Here is a 15,872-nt window from a genome sequence, read left to right on the forward strand (position 1 = left end):
TTTTTGGTTCAGGTCATGATCTCAGAGTTGCAGGGATTTAGCCCTGCGTTGGGCTCCGTGCTCAGCATAGTCTTCTTAAGATTCTCTTTCTCCCCCATCCCCTGCTCCTCCTCCTGCTCTCACACTCACTCCCTCTCTCTCAAATCAATAAATAAATCTTTAAAAAGAGAGAGAGAGAGAGAGAGAATTCAAAAGTCTTAGTTAAAAAGATGCATTTAGTTTCCTCTTGGGAAAGATTTGACATTTGAAGTAGATGTGGAAGATAAATGGTCTCCCATAGGAGATAACAAGTTCTACTGGGGACATAAAGACAAGCACTCTGATTTCTTGCACACAAAACTGCCACCTGAGGCTCAATTAATTCCTTACCTTATTTGGAGAAGATGTTTTAAAACCTTGGGGAAATTAGTTAAATGTTCCCTCTCCCTCATAGGAGGGATTAAGATAGAGAAAATGTTTCTTAAGATCTGCAGTTGGCTGGAAAAGGAAAAACTCTGGGGAGGTGCTTTCTTCATTAATAACTTCACTGACTGCCTCTCTTAGCTGACTTTAAGAAGGAGCCATATGATCTGAGTACTCAGGTAGGACTCAAGAACCCTGCTCCTTATCCCTAACATCCAAGAAATGGTGCATGTGAGTATGGGGAAACACCTAGTATATATAGGAAAAGGGTACTAGGACACTCCTCGAAGTTGTCTAGACAGAAGACGGGAAAGAAGGGAAGGATCTTTATAGCTCTTGGTTCTCTGTGAGTGCACAAATCTCAGTCTGAAGTTGGTAGCACTTGAAAAGAGATTCAGGCATGAGTACATCAGACTTGCCATGCTCAGTGGTATGAATATGGTTGACCCTCTCACATGTCTCCTATTCTTTCTAGGGGATGAACACAGAGGCATCTCTTATTCTACAAGATATTTAAATGAAGCAGAGAATTGTCATAGCTTTAAAAGGTAGAAGATTACCCGAATTTCAACAAACTCAACTATAGATTCTTCTTAGTTCTATTCTAAATCTTCAAAACCTCTTTCCTTCCCTATGGTATTTCCTCAGCCTTTGAATCTTTTCTCAATGTCTTTCTTAGAAACTACAAGAAGCTCTTAGCTGAAGACATGTGAATTTCTGACAGCATGGAGTATAAGGTAGATCTGAATGGAATTCTTAGAAATAGAGAAGATGAAACTGAGATGAATTTATTGGCAGAGTAGAATGGATCCCCTCCACTTTGAGTAGATTTCTCTGTCATGATTTATTACTGTGTTACATATTCTTTTATAAGGTGAATTCTTCACAAAATTGCTGTTTAAAAGTCAGAGAAGTAGGGAGAATGAATCTGTATTTATTTTATTTTTTATTATTATTTTTTATTATGTTATGTTAGTCACCATGCAGTATGTCATTATGAAGCTATATTTAGAACACATAAGAAGAGAATAGCTATGTCGGGTTAATAAACAATAGTCATCATATTTTCAATAAACACTAAATTTATATATCTTAATCCTGAAGACAGAATATGGACACTGAGAAATGATTCTACTAATTCTCTGTCACTTAGTGTCGGCCCAAAAGGGCTGAATCACTGCCTCATGCCCAGTTGCCTGGCACCTTGACACTGTTAGAAACTTGGAGTTTAATCTCATCTACGCAGGTACATGGTTTTCTTTGAGAGCATCTTAGGTGTGGTGGCTTCCATGGGCAAAATCACTTCAAAGAAGAATAACTAAATGAGAATACTTTTTTTTTTTTTTTCTTAACTTAGGAGAAAAAAACAGCTTGAGTACACTGTTATGGTATGTAACAAGAAAAATATAGGATATCTATTTGCTTCAATTCATCCATATTTACTGATAACTCTTGATTTCCTCATGATTACAAATATATCTTTCAAACTTCCCCTTTTGAGTAAATGACCTCACCATTCTCCCATTTGCTCAAGTCAGAAATCACACACACAAAGAAATAAGCTAATCTCATTTTGGTTTTCCCTCATTCCCATTTCCAATATATCAGCAAATCTTGGTACTACCTAAAAAATATATCTTTATCAGTTTACATTTTCTTTATTTTCACTGCCCTCCTAGTCAAAATCAGCATTCTCAGCTGTATTATTTTGATGGCTCTAACTACTTATCCTTTCTTTGATCTTGCTTGATTATCTATTCCTCACAAAGCAATCCAAGTGATAAATTAAAAATGCAAATTTTAGTATGTCACTAGGCCCTCCTCCATTGTGATTTTTAAATTCTCCAATGTGTTTTCATCACATTTGTAGTAAAACAAAGTTCCAGTGTTATCTATAAGGCCCTGTAAGACAGGACCACTGCCTGGGTCCCTGATGGTACCTATTGTCTCTCTCTTGTTTGCTCACCAAGCTCCAGACATGCTAATTTCCTCCTCTAAATGAAACAATCTTCCTCCAGATCCTCATGTGGCCAGCTCTCTTTGTTATTCAGGTCTCAGCTCAAATGTCACTTCCTCAGAGATGCAGTCCCAGATCATCCGAATTACTAAAATGTATGAAATATCATCCCCATCAATCTCTATTAAATAGTGCTATTTTATTTTCAAATTGTACTTTTATTTATCTAAATGTTTCTTATTTATTTTCTAACTTAATTTATGGTTTATAGGATCAGTGACTGTTTTATTAGCATTTAATTCCAGTACTTAAAATGTCATGCTTATCGCACAGTGGATGCTTAAAAAAATATTGGGTGAAATAATATATATGTATATATATAATTGTATAAATGCATGTGTGTATGTACATATAGCTGTATGTACATGTATGCATGTACATGTATTTACATATGATTGATGTATATATGTAATGGGTTTATGTATATACATAACATGTTACGTACTTCACTAGGTGCTGAGCAAGGCAAATAAAACACGGTTTCTATATTCACGTAGTCCATAATCTAGTGGCAGAAGAGATGTTGAGATCTTCTTAAAGGACATACCTCTCTCCTCTATTAATAGGGAACTCTTTAAGCAGCAATAGGGCTCTAATTTATTATTGCTTAAGACAGGTTCAGAAGTGCAAGCCTGGATATAAAAGGAAGGAGATCAATAAGTTGGATGTTTAAATACAAATGGAGAACTTGAAAAGGGAGAAATCAGGTTCGAGGGAGTTATGATAATGGGTCTACAGAAAAGTAATAAGAAAGGGAAAGAAATTACATGGAAATAAGTTAAATTTTATCAAACTGAAGGATAAAGTCAATCATGAGCCATCTCCTTGACTGGCTTAAGCATTTATTCCAGCTCCAGGATCTATCATTATCTAACTTCCAATTAGTCCAGGCTATTGTAATGAATAGTGAGTAGCTCTGTAGGGACTAGGAGGAGGCTATTAAGTGTAAGGGCCTATTTAGTCAGAGAGATTCCATCTTGGATTAAACAGTCATTTTGTTGTTTATGCAGTAAAACTTAAACTGACCCTCCCTCCCCCTCCCCGGGACTTAACTGAAAAGCAAGCCCGGGAAACCAGTCCCAGGTAACAAAGCCCAAATACAAGGGTGGGTCAGGCCAGGTGGAGGTATGCAATTAGTGGGGACACATACTGTCTCCCTAGCTACCAAGGAGTGTGGGTCCGCCTTTTGGGCGCCAATTCTGACCAAGGTGATAGGCTAGTTCGAATGTCTACTATAGGGTAAATTGTAATTCAATTGGTCACTTATGTGTGACCTAACATGACTGTGCAGCTTTCTCTGTGTGTTACAATCTCATTGGCCACCTGTGCGTGGCCAGGCCCAACCACATGGCCTTTGCCCTTAAAAACTAGTCTGTAAGGCAGAGAGAGGTAGCCCTCTCTGTAAGAGGCATGGCCCCAGCCGGTCGGTTTGATTCTTGATGCTTGGCGCGAAATAAAGCTTTGCTTGACCTTTGCTTTGTATCAGTCTCGCTCCTTTAATCACGGACCCATTATTGGGGGACCTCTCATTAAGCACATAATGTTTGTCTTCCCAAAACTAATCCATGAAGTAGGGAGGCAAAGTACCTCTTCCTTCTATCTGTCTGTTCCTTAGCAATGCTCATAGTGATACAGCTTTTCTTTCCATATCCTTTTTCTCTTAGACTCCTGGGACTTTTGTTGACAATTCAGAGAAGCCCTACATATGGAGGATATGTGAGTTAGAAATCACTGTGAAGGCAAGTATAGTTAGGTCGGAGTTGAGTTCCTTGAAATTTTTCAAGTATGGATTCTTCTGCATAGTTGATGGAAATGGTATCTAAGTATAATGTGTATCAGAAAATTCCTGGGGAGCTTATCAGAATGCAGATGACCATATGAAACATCAAGGATTTAATTAAGTAGGTAGGGGTTGGTCCCTGGAATATGCAATTAAGAACACAGAAGATATAAGTTGTCTAAAGAATATGTTTTGAGGGGCGCCTGGGTGGCTCAGTGGGTGAAAGCCTCTGCCTTCGGCTCAGCTCATGATCTCAGGGTCCTGGGATCAAGCCCCGCATTGGGCTCTCTGCTCAGTGGGGAGCCTGTTTCCCTTCCTCTCTCTCTGCCTGCCTCTCTGCCTACTTGTGATCTCTGTCTGTCAAGTAAATAAATAAAATCTTTAAAAAAAAAAAAAAAGCATATGTTTTGAGAAGCAATGGCTTATACCGATGTCATTATTACCTTTAAGAGAGAATTTTGAGATGATACAGCTGGAATGATATCTTGAAAGTGGAATTTCATTTCTGTGATTATAACTGAGAAAAAAGGAAATCTCTTCTGGATAGAGCCAACATGTGGCCCAACAGTAGTTCCAGTTCCTTTCTGTTGACTGGTTTTCCAGGCTTGGAGGCAGTTCACCACTGGATTTCCACACCCTTCTTTTTCATCTACTCCTCTATCCTTTTAGGCAACAGCACCCTCCTTCTTCTCATTAAGGAAGACCACAACCTTCATGAGCCTATGTACTATTTCCTGGCCATGCTGGCAGCCACAGACCTAGGGTTGACGTTGACCACAATGCCTACAGTGCTGAGAGTCCTCTGGTTGGATCACAGGGAGATTGGAAAAGTAGCCTGTTTTTCTCAAGCCTACTTTATACACTCACTTGCCTTTGTAGAGTCTGGTGTTTTGCTTGCTATGGCCTATGATCGTTTTGTAGCTATTTGCAACCCCCTTCGATATACTTCTATACTCACTAATAATCAAGTGCTGAAAATTGGGCTGGGAGTTCTGATGAGGGGGTTTTTATCTGTTATCCCTCCAATTTTACCCCTTTACTTTTTCCCCTATTGCCATTCCCATGTCCTCTCCCATGCATTCTGCCTTCACCAGGATGTCATCAAACTGGCCTGTGCTGATACCACCTTCAATCGCCTGTATCCAGTTGTGCTTGTAGTCCTTATATTTGTGCTGGATTCTCTGATTATCCTCATCTCCTATGTGTTGATACTCAAGAGTGTCCTGAGGATTGCCTCCAAAGTGGAGAGGGCCAAGACCCTTAATACCTGTGTCTCCCATATCTGCTGTGTCTTGGTTTTCTATGTCACAGTGATTGGATTGTCTCTGATTCATCGGTTTGGGAAGCAGGTCCCACATATTGTCCACCTCACCATGAGCTACATATATTTTCTTTTCCCTCCACTAGTGAATCCTATCATCTATAGTGTCAAGACCAAGCAGATCCAGAGTGGCATTCTTCGCCTTTTTACTACACATAGAGTTGAAGTGTGATCTCTGACCATCATAGTCCCTCACACAGAATGTGAGAACTCTGGGTTTTGGCAGAGGAACAAAAAAGTCTCGCATCAAACACCCATGATCAGATATCTTGGTAAAATAGTAATGAAAGTAGAACTACAATTTGCCCTACATTATCTCTGTAAGCTCAGGTCTTCAGTCTAACCTAATTTGTGCAATTTTTTAAGAGAAAATTTGTGTGTACTGTTTGCCACTCAATTTCTGTGATAACAAAGGTGTGTCCTTTTAAAGGTATGTCTATAATGTATCTAAGATATGTTTTGGGGGGGTTAGGAAGATGGTGGATAGGAACAGAGTTGTAAGGATATACAATAATAGTTAGTTTGCATAGAATAAAGTTGGTCTATTTACAGCTAATCCAATGTAACCCCCATGAATTGCCCCACAGATATTCACACAAATTGTGGCAACCTATATGTTTGGCCACTGATGGTCTGGAATTTTCCTGTAAAGAAGTATGAATTCTTCCTCACTGAGTGTTATAATCACTTATAAGCCCGAACATATTATTGACGTCCCCTCTCCATCAAATGATCATGAACTATAAGCTTATTTTTATTTCTCAAGACAGCATCTACTTATGAAGACTAGTTTGTGATAAGAGGAACCAAGGATAAAAGAGAGGAAACAGACATACCCCATACTCCTTTGCTCTTTTCCTTCATTCTTATTCTACTACTCCAACTTTAGCTGTGATATTAGTACCATCTCCAGAACATATACCAGTAGTTAAGTGGAAGAGATGGTTTCCTCTCCCTCCTTTTACTATGAAAAGGCTTGAGGGACAGAAGGAATAGATTTTTACATTTTGATTGAAATTTTCTGATGAGTTGGGAAGGGACTGAAGGGACTATAACTCAAGTCAAAAGTAGCCTCCAAGTGTGGAGGCTGTGTCTTCATTACATCTCAATTAGGGCAAAGAAGGAAGAAATCGAGCCAGGAGAAGGAATATATAGAAAAGGCTATTGACGTGATTGATGCTTTGTCCAGATCACTTTATAGAACTGTGCACCCTCTCCTTGTTCCTATGAGTGTTAGCTGCTCATCACTTACATTTGCTGCTTTCTTCAGGTTATTAATCTCAAGTCAATCAGAACTGCTTCACCAAGATTATAACCCCTGCTTTCCTGGAGGCAGCCCACAAGTGAATAACAACTCTTTCCCTTCTAAAGCTAAACTCCACCTGGGACTATATCCTTGCCCATCTCCTTCCCTGTTTACCCTGTTGTTTCTTATTCCCTGTCTCTAGACAGTGTCATTAATAAATTGCATACATCTGAATTCTTGTCTCAGGTTTTGCTTACAGGGAGCCCAGCCCAAGAAAACCTACAACTCTCATCTCTTTCCTTTTACATCAAGAGATTTAACTGTGGTAGGATTGAACTTATAAAAAGAGAGAAACTATATGTTTTATTCACTTTTTTCATCCTTATCACTTGATGATATCTAAGTAACACAGCTTGAATACTAAACTGTGTGTGTGTGTGTGTCTGTGTGTGTGCGCACAAGCAACACACATTTGATGGTAAGTTACATTCTGTTTCCCATTGTTCATTTCCCCAAAATACAGTAAATGAAGGCTAAAAAAATGCAGGCAAGCAAATCTGCTTGACCATTTGGTCAATGATTAATGAAATGATTGCCCCTGTTTAGGAAATTTATTTCTTATTTGCAAGTAATTGAGGAAACAAATTCATTTAAAAGAGGCCAAAAGGGGAAAACAGAAATGGGGAGACCAGGAAGGAGATTAAAAGAATACTTCAATTTATCTATACAAAGGAACTACAAATGACTGCAATCCACCGACATTTATTTTTCTTAAAAATCTATTTTAAGAATCAATATAAGCATATCATTTCCTTGGGTGTATGTTACTGTCATCACAAAATTTAGTTTCCTATAGATCTCACACAGGTGTATCTGTTGTAAAATACAGGGTACCAAAAACAACCTATTTGCAACAGTATATCCCAGGAAACACTGCAAATATGTTTTGTATTTATAAGCAGGGTGGACTTCAGAGTGGTCTGTTGGACCAATGCACCAACCCATCAGTGAATGTCCATCAGGACAGCTTGGTGAAGTTTGAAATTTAGCTTATCATCACTGAATACTTAAAAAAAAAGAACTTGTATGGGGTTACGATTGGAAGACTTCACCATAAATAAATTCACTAGTGCCTATTGAGATGAATAATCAGCACATAGTTATAGGAGATCTAAGGTTTATAAGAACATATATTAGGAAAAAAACTTTTCCAGTATCATTTTCTCTCTTCCAAAGAGTGTTTTAAGTACATAGCATAAACTATAATTTAAAAGATAATCTACCATAAGGATACTGAATTTGAGTTAGGAAATGAGAGGCTAATTATGCATTCTTCTGGATGAAACACAAAATCCAGTGTTAAAAATGGTTAAAAAAAAAAATGATCAGAAAGAGAGTCCAAAATACTAGAGATACATTGAAAAGACTAATCTGATCTAAAAAGTCAGCAGATTATTCCTCTTGTAAATATAAAATGAACTAATGGCAAGTGAGAGGTATATGAATTCATTCTGTTAATTAATAAATAATTGCTGGATTTTTTCTCAGAAGATGCAGATGTTTATAGGGTAAATGAAAGGAGAGTATTTATATTAGGTTTTATATTAAATTAGATATTCAGAGCTATTAGAGATGTTCAAAGGACCTAGGGGGTCTCTATATCCAATTATGTCAATTTTTGCTTTGTAACCTAAATCCTCAGAAAGTATCATTGTTATGAATAAGCTTATAAACAAAATGTATTCTTATGGGAAACTTAAAGTTTATGTCCCTATAGTTCTATGGCTTGTCACCAAGCTGACAGGTGGTAGGAATAGTAAAGAAGCACCATAAAGTTGGGTAAGATGAGATAGAGCCTTCAGAGGAAAAATTTAGAAGATGGAATCTGCATGGACTAGAGTGGGATGCTGAAGGCTGACAGATTTCTGTCATAGAAAAATTTTTCTATTTTTCATAGAAAGAAAATTTTCTATTTTTCATAGAAAAAGAAGGCTTTTGACATCAACACAAGCTTGCTCAACAAATAGCAAAAACAAAAACAAAATCCTAGGAAAAATAATTCTCTGAATCCTTAGTGAAGGTATTTTAGAATGCCTGAATGTTACCTTCATATATGTTATAAATATGATGGGGTAGAAATAGGACTTAAACTGAATGACATAGGAACTCTGATCCATTGCTGGGGAATGGTAGGTAAGGCCAGAGGAAAATATTTTAACTCAAAAGGTATGATATTTTTATTGATGAGGCTGTATGGATATCTTCAAAACATATATCCTCATGAAGATTGAGATCCGTAACCCAGAAGGGGACAGGAACTGACTGTAATGACCCTTGTCAGGAAGTACTACATCAAAGAAAGGCTTTTCATTACATGAGATGGGAGGTTCTTCCAAATCCAAAAGATGATGCTACTGTGATCCTATACTTATGAGGCAGTGTTGTAGGAATATGAAAGGAATGAATAAGGTTTGGAAAACACATGCACGATAGAGCCATAATGGCCACTTAAGAAAATGATGCCCCACTCACCTCCTCCCATTGCTCCCAAACCTGGCGGCTTAAAGTGTTGGTTGATATGGGCTGACAGCTGCCCCCATTCTCCAGGGATTTGTCCTATGCCTTACATGGAAAGTTATCCTGACTGGGGCATCTTGCAGCAGGTGGAAATTTAGAAGTGATTATTTCACTAAAATGAAATGAGATAGCAAGCCATGAAAAGACAGAGTGGACTAAATCTAATCACGTGAGCCCTTAAAAGAAAAGATTTTTCACTAATGGCAAAAAAATTAAACTAGTGGTAGAATTATAACCCAAAATGATTCAGTGTTTGAGAATACCTTCACTAAGATTCTAAAGGAAGTGGTGCTTCCAGGAATGGAGTTATACACAGGTAGGCAGCTCTGTGGACGAAAGGGTAAATCTTCGTACTGATGAAACACAGGGAAAGCTTGAAATCATGTGGATTATCTCAGATGCTCACTATGTTAATTCATTTTCAGTTCAAAATATGGCTCTCCCAAATCAAGTCATCATAACTATGCATTTAGTACAGTTTTCAGGGAAAGGAAATTCAGACTCAAATCATTCTCAGAGACTCACTTCTAATCATGACTTCCCAAATCCTACCGACTTTCAGAAAGACTTATGGACAGAGGAGAGTTCAGTAGGAACTTAACTGAATCTGAAATGTCAGAAACCAAAATGTTACCTACGTGGTTTAACACATTGCACCCATCCTCATTTAAAGTCTCACAGTTGGTCGAAGCTCTAGGAAAAATTTAGGAGACAAAGCTAAGACAAGACAAGACACTTCATCAGATCCATATCCATGCCAGAATGTGAATACAGTCCTTTCAAGTCAAGAATGAATTATCAGAGGATAATTCTCCATGTCCACTACTTCGCTTCATCATTACTTAAAGTAAAAGAAGATTTTTTTACTTGATTTTTATGTTCCAAACACAAGAACTATGATCTCTGGATAAGACTTACTAAGAGGGAGATATAAAGCTTACTGTTTGAAAGAATTTATCAGTAATTGGGACTCATTTGTGAGATAACATCACTTTAAGAATGCATATATGAAAAAGTGTAATAAGTGATCTCATTTGAAACCAAAGGAAGATAATTGTGGGAGAATTGTCAAACTTCATCTAAGTTTAGTGAGATTGCTTGTTCCCAGATTCAGGAATGGCAAAGTCAAATGCAATTTTGATGGTATCTTCTCTATTCAGGTGGGGATCAGAAAGGGCAAAGGTGATTTGACAGCATGATTTCCATCTGCTAGATAAAGCTACAATTCTGCTTCCTGTCTGTACTGACAATGTGGAGTTACAGGGCACAGCTCTGGGGGCCCTCATCCTTCCCTAGAAGGCCAGGAGAAGATATCCCAGAAGCTTAATTATCCAGCAGCCAAAGGGACCCTGGGGAAGCATTTTTCTATACAAATAACTTCAGCAATTAATCCTATTAGAGGTCTTCAAAGATAACATTTGCATTAGGTTCTATATCAAGACCACAGTTACCTCTCCCATTAGTTCCTGGTGCCCCAGGTAAGGCTCTGGTGACCACAAAAGAAAGAAAGAGATGGAGATAATAGAGAAGAACTTGAAGATGACTGCTCTTCTTGGACTCCTCTTCCTTCATGCAGATATTGCAAGATGGTGAATACAGGAGAGGGGAAAGCTGTGTGTATGCATGGGCTGGGCTGTGTCTAGTGTAAAAGATTGCCCCATAAAAGTTCAACTCCCTAGGACATACTGACTCCCCAACATACCCAGTGCATTTTTGTTTAGTCTTCTTTTGTTATTGTTTGAAATCATGGGTGCATATATGAATAATCAAGAGATCCAGGTTGCTACCTAGACTTTCTTGTAAGTCCAAAGCTATCAAGAGTATTTTTCCTACAGTAGGAATATTCTTTGGAAGAGGCAAGAAGAGGAAGAGAGACTGATTTTGGGAGCACAGTTTCAAAACAGGGTCACATAACATACAGGTTTCAATATCACATCTTTCCCTCCTATTGGTGCTATTCTCAATGTTCAGTTTTCTTTCTCACACATCTCCTTATGTAACCTTTCTGTCCTCTCTTTCCTCTTCTTTGTGCCTTATGCCTTTGGTAATTTGGCTAATTCTCAGTTATAGGACAAAACTGTATGTGTTTGTGTTCTTACCCTAATGCTTATCCTTATGCATTGTTGTTTCTTTAAGTCTTGGGAATGATCATAGTGTAAGAGCTCCACTGGGGGTAAGATACAATCAGGAGTGGTCAGGAATGTGAACCATTGAGAAAATAGTGGAGTCTGGAGGGCCTGCTGGTGACCACATATGCAGGGTGTTGGTGAGTTGTTGGTGACTCTTAACTGGACATTTGTTTGGGAAAAAAACTGTGCTTCAATCAGCAGCTTACACATTAACCAATTAGTGTATCAGTAAGTAGTATTTGGAAGTCAATTTCAATACATAAATTAGTTTAATTATCAGCTTACCAGCCAGTTAGAGTGTCACCATGTTAAAAATAAGACCATTGATATTTCATTAATGACCTAATAATCTATGTCAAAATCTCTCATTATTTCCAGGAAGACTGATGTATTCATAAAACACTCAATAAAGAAAGCAATGTTATCATTGGATGGAAAATACCTCCATGTTTTAATTGGAATGAATTAATTAGAGCCCTTAGATCTGAAAGACTGGTAATAAAATATAAAAGACAAAACATTTTACATTAAGGTTTAGGCTAGAGCATGGGTGATGGGGAAGAGACATATGGAACTTAGTTACAGGGAAGGGGCAAAGTGAGGGGTGAGATTTAAACCTAATTAAAGTGTAATGGACATAAGAAGAAGGGAATAGGAAAATGACAGGATGGAGATAACATCTAGCTGAATCCTAGGTGCATGTGCAAGAAAGGCAGAAATCACTAGATGTGCCTAGCCAAAGCCAACCAGAATTAGCTGAATCATGTATATGAGTGGAAAAGTAATTGTGTAATGTAAGCCACTGACGTTGCACAGTGCTTTTTCATGTGGTATTTTTTTTCATTAGCTAATTGACACAATAAATAACTTGAATAAACTCTTCAAATATTAGTTTTATATTTAATGCTAGTGCGTTCAGTATTGCTAGTTCATTTCTATTGCTGTGGAATAAATGACCATGAACTGCTCTGCTCACAACAATTGTTTAAAATACAACAGTTCTGTAGGTTGGAGTGTGGTAGGCTTCAATGGTTCTCTGCTTAGGCTTTCATGGCCACCATCAAGGTGATGACTGGGCTAGGGTCTTGTATGAAATTTCTAGGGAAGAATGTACTTCCAAAGTCATTCACATTGTTGGCAGAATGTATTTCCTTATGGCACTAAGAATGATGTCTCTACTTTTTGGAGACGGTCAACTGGGACCCTTTCTCTGCTCCTAGAGACTGCCTGAATTCTTTCTCATGTGGGCCCCTAAATCTTCAAACTAGTAACTATCTGTCAAGTGCTTCTCAGGCATTGAATCATTTTGGGTTACCATTCCACCACTAGTTTAAAATTTTTGCTTGTGAAAAATCTTTTCTTTTGAGAGCTCATGTGATTAGATTTGGTCTATCCTGTCTTTTCATGGCTTGCTATCTCATTTCATTTCAGTGAGATAATCACTTCTAAATTTTCATCTGCTGTCTTCAGCACCAAATGCAATGCTTCCTTGAAGCAGAAAGTTGTAAATTCCATAAAGTTTAGTAATGTAACAGTCCCAGGAGTTTAGGAGGCACCTGGAAAGTTTTCAGGCTCCCCTCTCTGGGACTTCCTGAGTGTGTTGGTTCTGTGGGGTTGCATAATATACTTATCCATACAAAGTATTATAATGTGAACTACAACTCCAGTAAATATGGTATCATCCCGAAAGAGCCTATTTTTCTGAAAAGACCATGAGGTTTGTGTCCTTAATGCCAAGTCAACTTCCTAATTCATGTAGGTATCATCAATTTCTGTTTGTTGAATCAATGAACAGAATATGAATGGTGGATCCAAAATGGAAGGGCCAACTTCTTTCCTACAATATAAAATATGTTCACAATAGTGAAAAGAAACCAGATGGCAGAACTAGAGATGGACTGTATTTTAAGAGACAGAGAATTAAAATTACTTTTAACTTTTTTCTTTTTTACTTTTAATGTGCCTACTAGAAAATTTAAAATCAAGTACATGGCTCAAATTGTATTTCTACTGAACAGTTTTGGTCTAGAGAGAGCTTTTTTGTTTCTTCACAGGGATCCGCCATGTGGTCCAACATCAGTGCTGCCCCTTTTCTACTGACTGGCTTCCCAGGTCTGGAGATATTTCATCCCTGGATTTCCATCTCCTTCATTGTCATTTATGTCTCCATACTCCTCAGCAATGGCACCCTCCTCTTCCTTATCAGAGAAGACCACAACCTACATGAGCCGATGTACTACTTTTTGGCTATATTGGCAGCCACGGACCTTGGAGTGACTTTAACAACGATGCCCACTGTGCTTGGTGTTCTGTGGTTTGATCATAAGGCAATCAGCCATGGAGCTTGCTACTTTCAGGCCTATCTAATCCATTCACTCTCTATTGTGGAGTCTGGAGTCTTGCTTGTCATGGCCTATGATCGTTTTATTGCCATCCGCAATCCGCTGAGATATACCTCCATTCTCACCAATGCTAAGGTGGTGAAGATAGGTCTGGGGGTTCTAATGAGGGGATTTATACTTATTGTTCCCATAATCACCACCCTCTCTGGATTCCCATACTGTAAATCCCATATCCTCTCCCATGCTTTCTGTCTGCATCAGGATGTGATCAAACTGGCCTGTGCTGACATTACCTTCAATAGACTCTATCCTATAGTCCTGGTCTCATTAACTGGTTTCTTGGACTCTGTGCTTATCCTTATCTCTTATATTCTAATCCTTAATACTGTGATGGGAATTGCCTCAGGTAAAGAGCAGGCTAAGGCTCTAAACACTTGTGTCTCCCATATTAGCTGTGTTCTGGTTTTTTATGTCACTGTTACTGGGCTGACCCTCATTCATCGATTTGGGAAATATGTGCCACATATAGTTCATATTATCATGAGCTATATCTACTTCCTCTTTCCCCCATTTATGAATCCAATAATCTATAGTATTAAGACCAAGCAGATAAGGAATGGTATCAATCACCTTCTCTTTCTTCACAGAATTTGATTCTGATCTCTTTACCTTGGGGTCTCTCCCCACTACAGGATGGGTTTCTTGGGAGAATGGACTATCGACCATGTGAGGCCAATATGGCTTGCAATCAAAAGGACTGGCATTCCTGTCATTTAAAAGACACAGCCTCATTGCTCTAATTCTTAGCCCTTTACCACCATCATACTCTGAAGGACACTGACTTTAGTCCTGTTGCTCTGTTTAGTAGATTGGTTCTCTATATACTGTCATTGTTCTCATCTGGTGGAATTGTCTTCATGATTACCTGAAGCCAATGATACTTGGAATGTTTGCAGAGTCTATTCATTGAGAAGGGAATGAGATAGCTTGCAAGAGTTCCCTGGAATTTTGTGGAAAATAGTTAAACATTTCTTGTATGCCTGAAAGCACATCAGAGATGATGGGGGAGTCTTAGAAAACCCTACTAGTATTACATGGTGCTAGAGTGGATCAGAAATAAATGAGAATGAGCCCCGGGTGTTATATGCAACTGATAAATTACTGAACACTACATCTGAAAATAATGATGTGCTATATGTTGGCTAATTGAATTTAAATTAAAAAACGAGAGAGAAATGAGAATAAGATATTCAGGCCAAGAGAGGGCTCACTGCCAAAACCACTCAAGGCCAAAGAAGAACGTGGATTCCAGCAGATGCCAGTATAACTAGATGCCCACTCTAGGTAGATTAATGAGAAGCCTCTGAGTTGCTGATATCTGATGTCTTCAAATTTAGGGGATGAGGACATCAAACCACTACAATAAAATAGAGTTCCATTTCTGGCATACCTAAGTTTTTCTTTTGTGCTCTGCAGTTCATAACCTTGACATATGCTTAATGAAACAGGATACTTGTCAAAGAAACATTCTAATATGTGCACAGGGCAACATTTTATCTTTTTCTAGATTGAGGGGATGATAGTGAAATATTTTCAGGAAATATTGTAATTATATAGACTTGAAACACATAAAACATTTAAGGAAAGTTCTCTCAGGGCCTCCCATACACTTTATTCCACGCAGGGGTAAACATGATGAGACTCTGTACATCAGCAATATAGGAAGTAAAGTTTTATTGTATTAGTTCATCAAACGGTAAAGAGGGCTAGAGAGAATGATGTACATTCAACAAAATAATTGAAAATATGTTGGAAAATAGAACGTCAATGTAGTCAATCAATAATTAGTCCATGCCTTTTTTTTCTTTTTTTTTCTAACTGGAGAAGGAATTGCATATCCCTATGTCTTACTGGATAACTGGAATGATTTCCTATAACCAACAGATTCTCTTGTAAAGGAATTTATTTCTCCATTAGAAATGGTTATTTATAAAATAATCTTTGAAAACCATTGATTTAGATCTTCCATCACTGTTTGCTTCCATTCTTAATTCAACT

General features: G+C 38.0%; 2 protein-coding genes across 2 annotated transcripts; both read left to right on the plus strand.

The window, feature by feature from the left end:
* Window positions 1-4,753: 4,753 nt before the first annotated feature.
* Window positions 4,754-5,692, plus strand: LOC308350112 (olfactory receptor 51B5-like; the record flags this gene model as incomplete). Its single annotated transcript, XM_080815116.1, has 1 exon — window positions 4,754-5,692. The coding sequence occupies one exon, from the start codon at window positions 4,754-4,756 to the stop codon at window positions 5,690-5,692; it is 939 nt and encodes a 312-aa protein (XP_080671242.1).
* Window positions 5,693-13,535: 7,843 nt separating this feature from the next.
* On the plus strand, window positions 13,536-14,468 carry LOC308350132 (olfactory receptor 51B2-like; the record flags this gene model as incomplete). Its single annotated transcript, XM_080815136.1, has 1 exon — window positions 13,536-14,468. One exon carries the CDS (start codon window positions 13,536-13,538, stop codon window positions 14,466-14,468), a length of 933 nt encoding a protein of 310 aa, XP_080671262.1.
* Between the last annotated feature and the right edge of the window lie 1,404 nt (window positions 14,469-15,872).

This window comes from Martes martes (assembly GCF_963455335.1).
Source record: "Martes martes genome assembly, chromosome: 10".
Classification (NCBI taxonomy): domain Eukaryota; kingdom Metazoa; phylum Chordata; class Mammalia; order Carnivora; family Mustelidae; genus Martes; species Martes martes.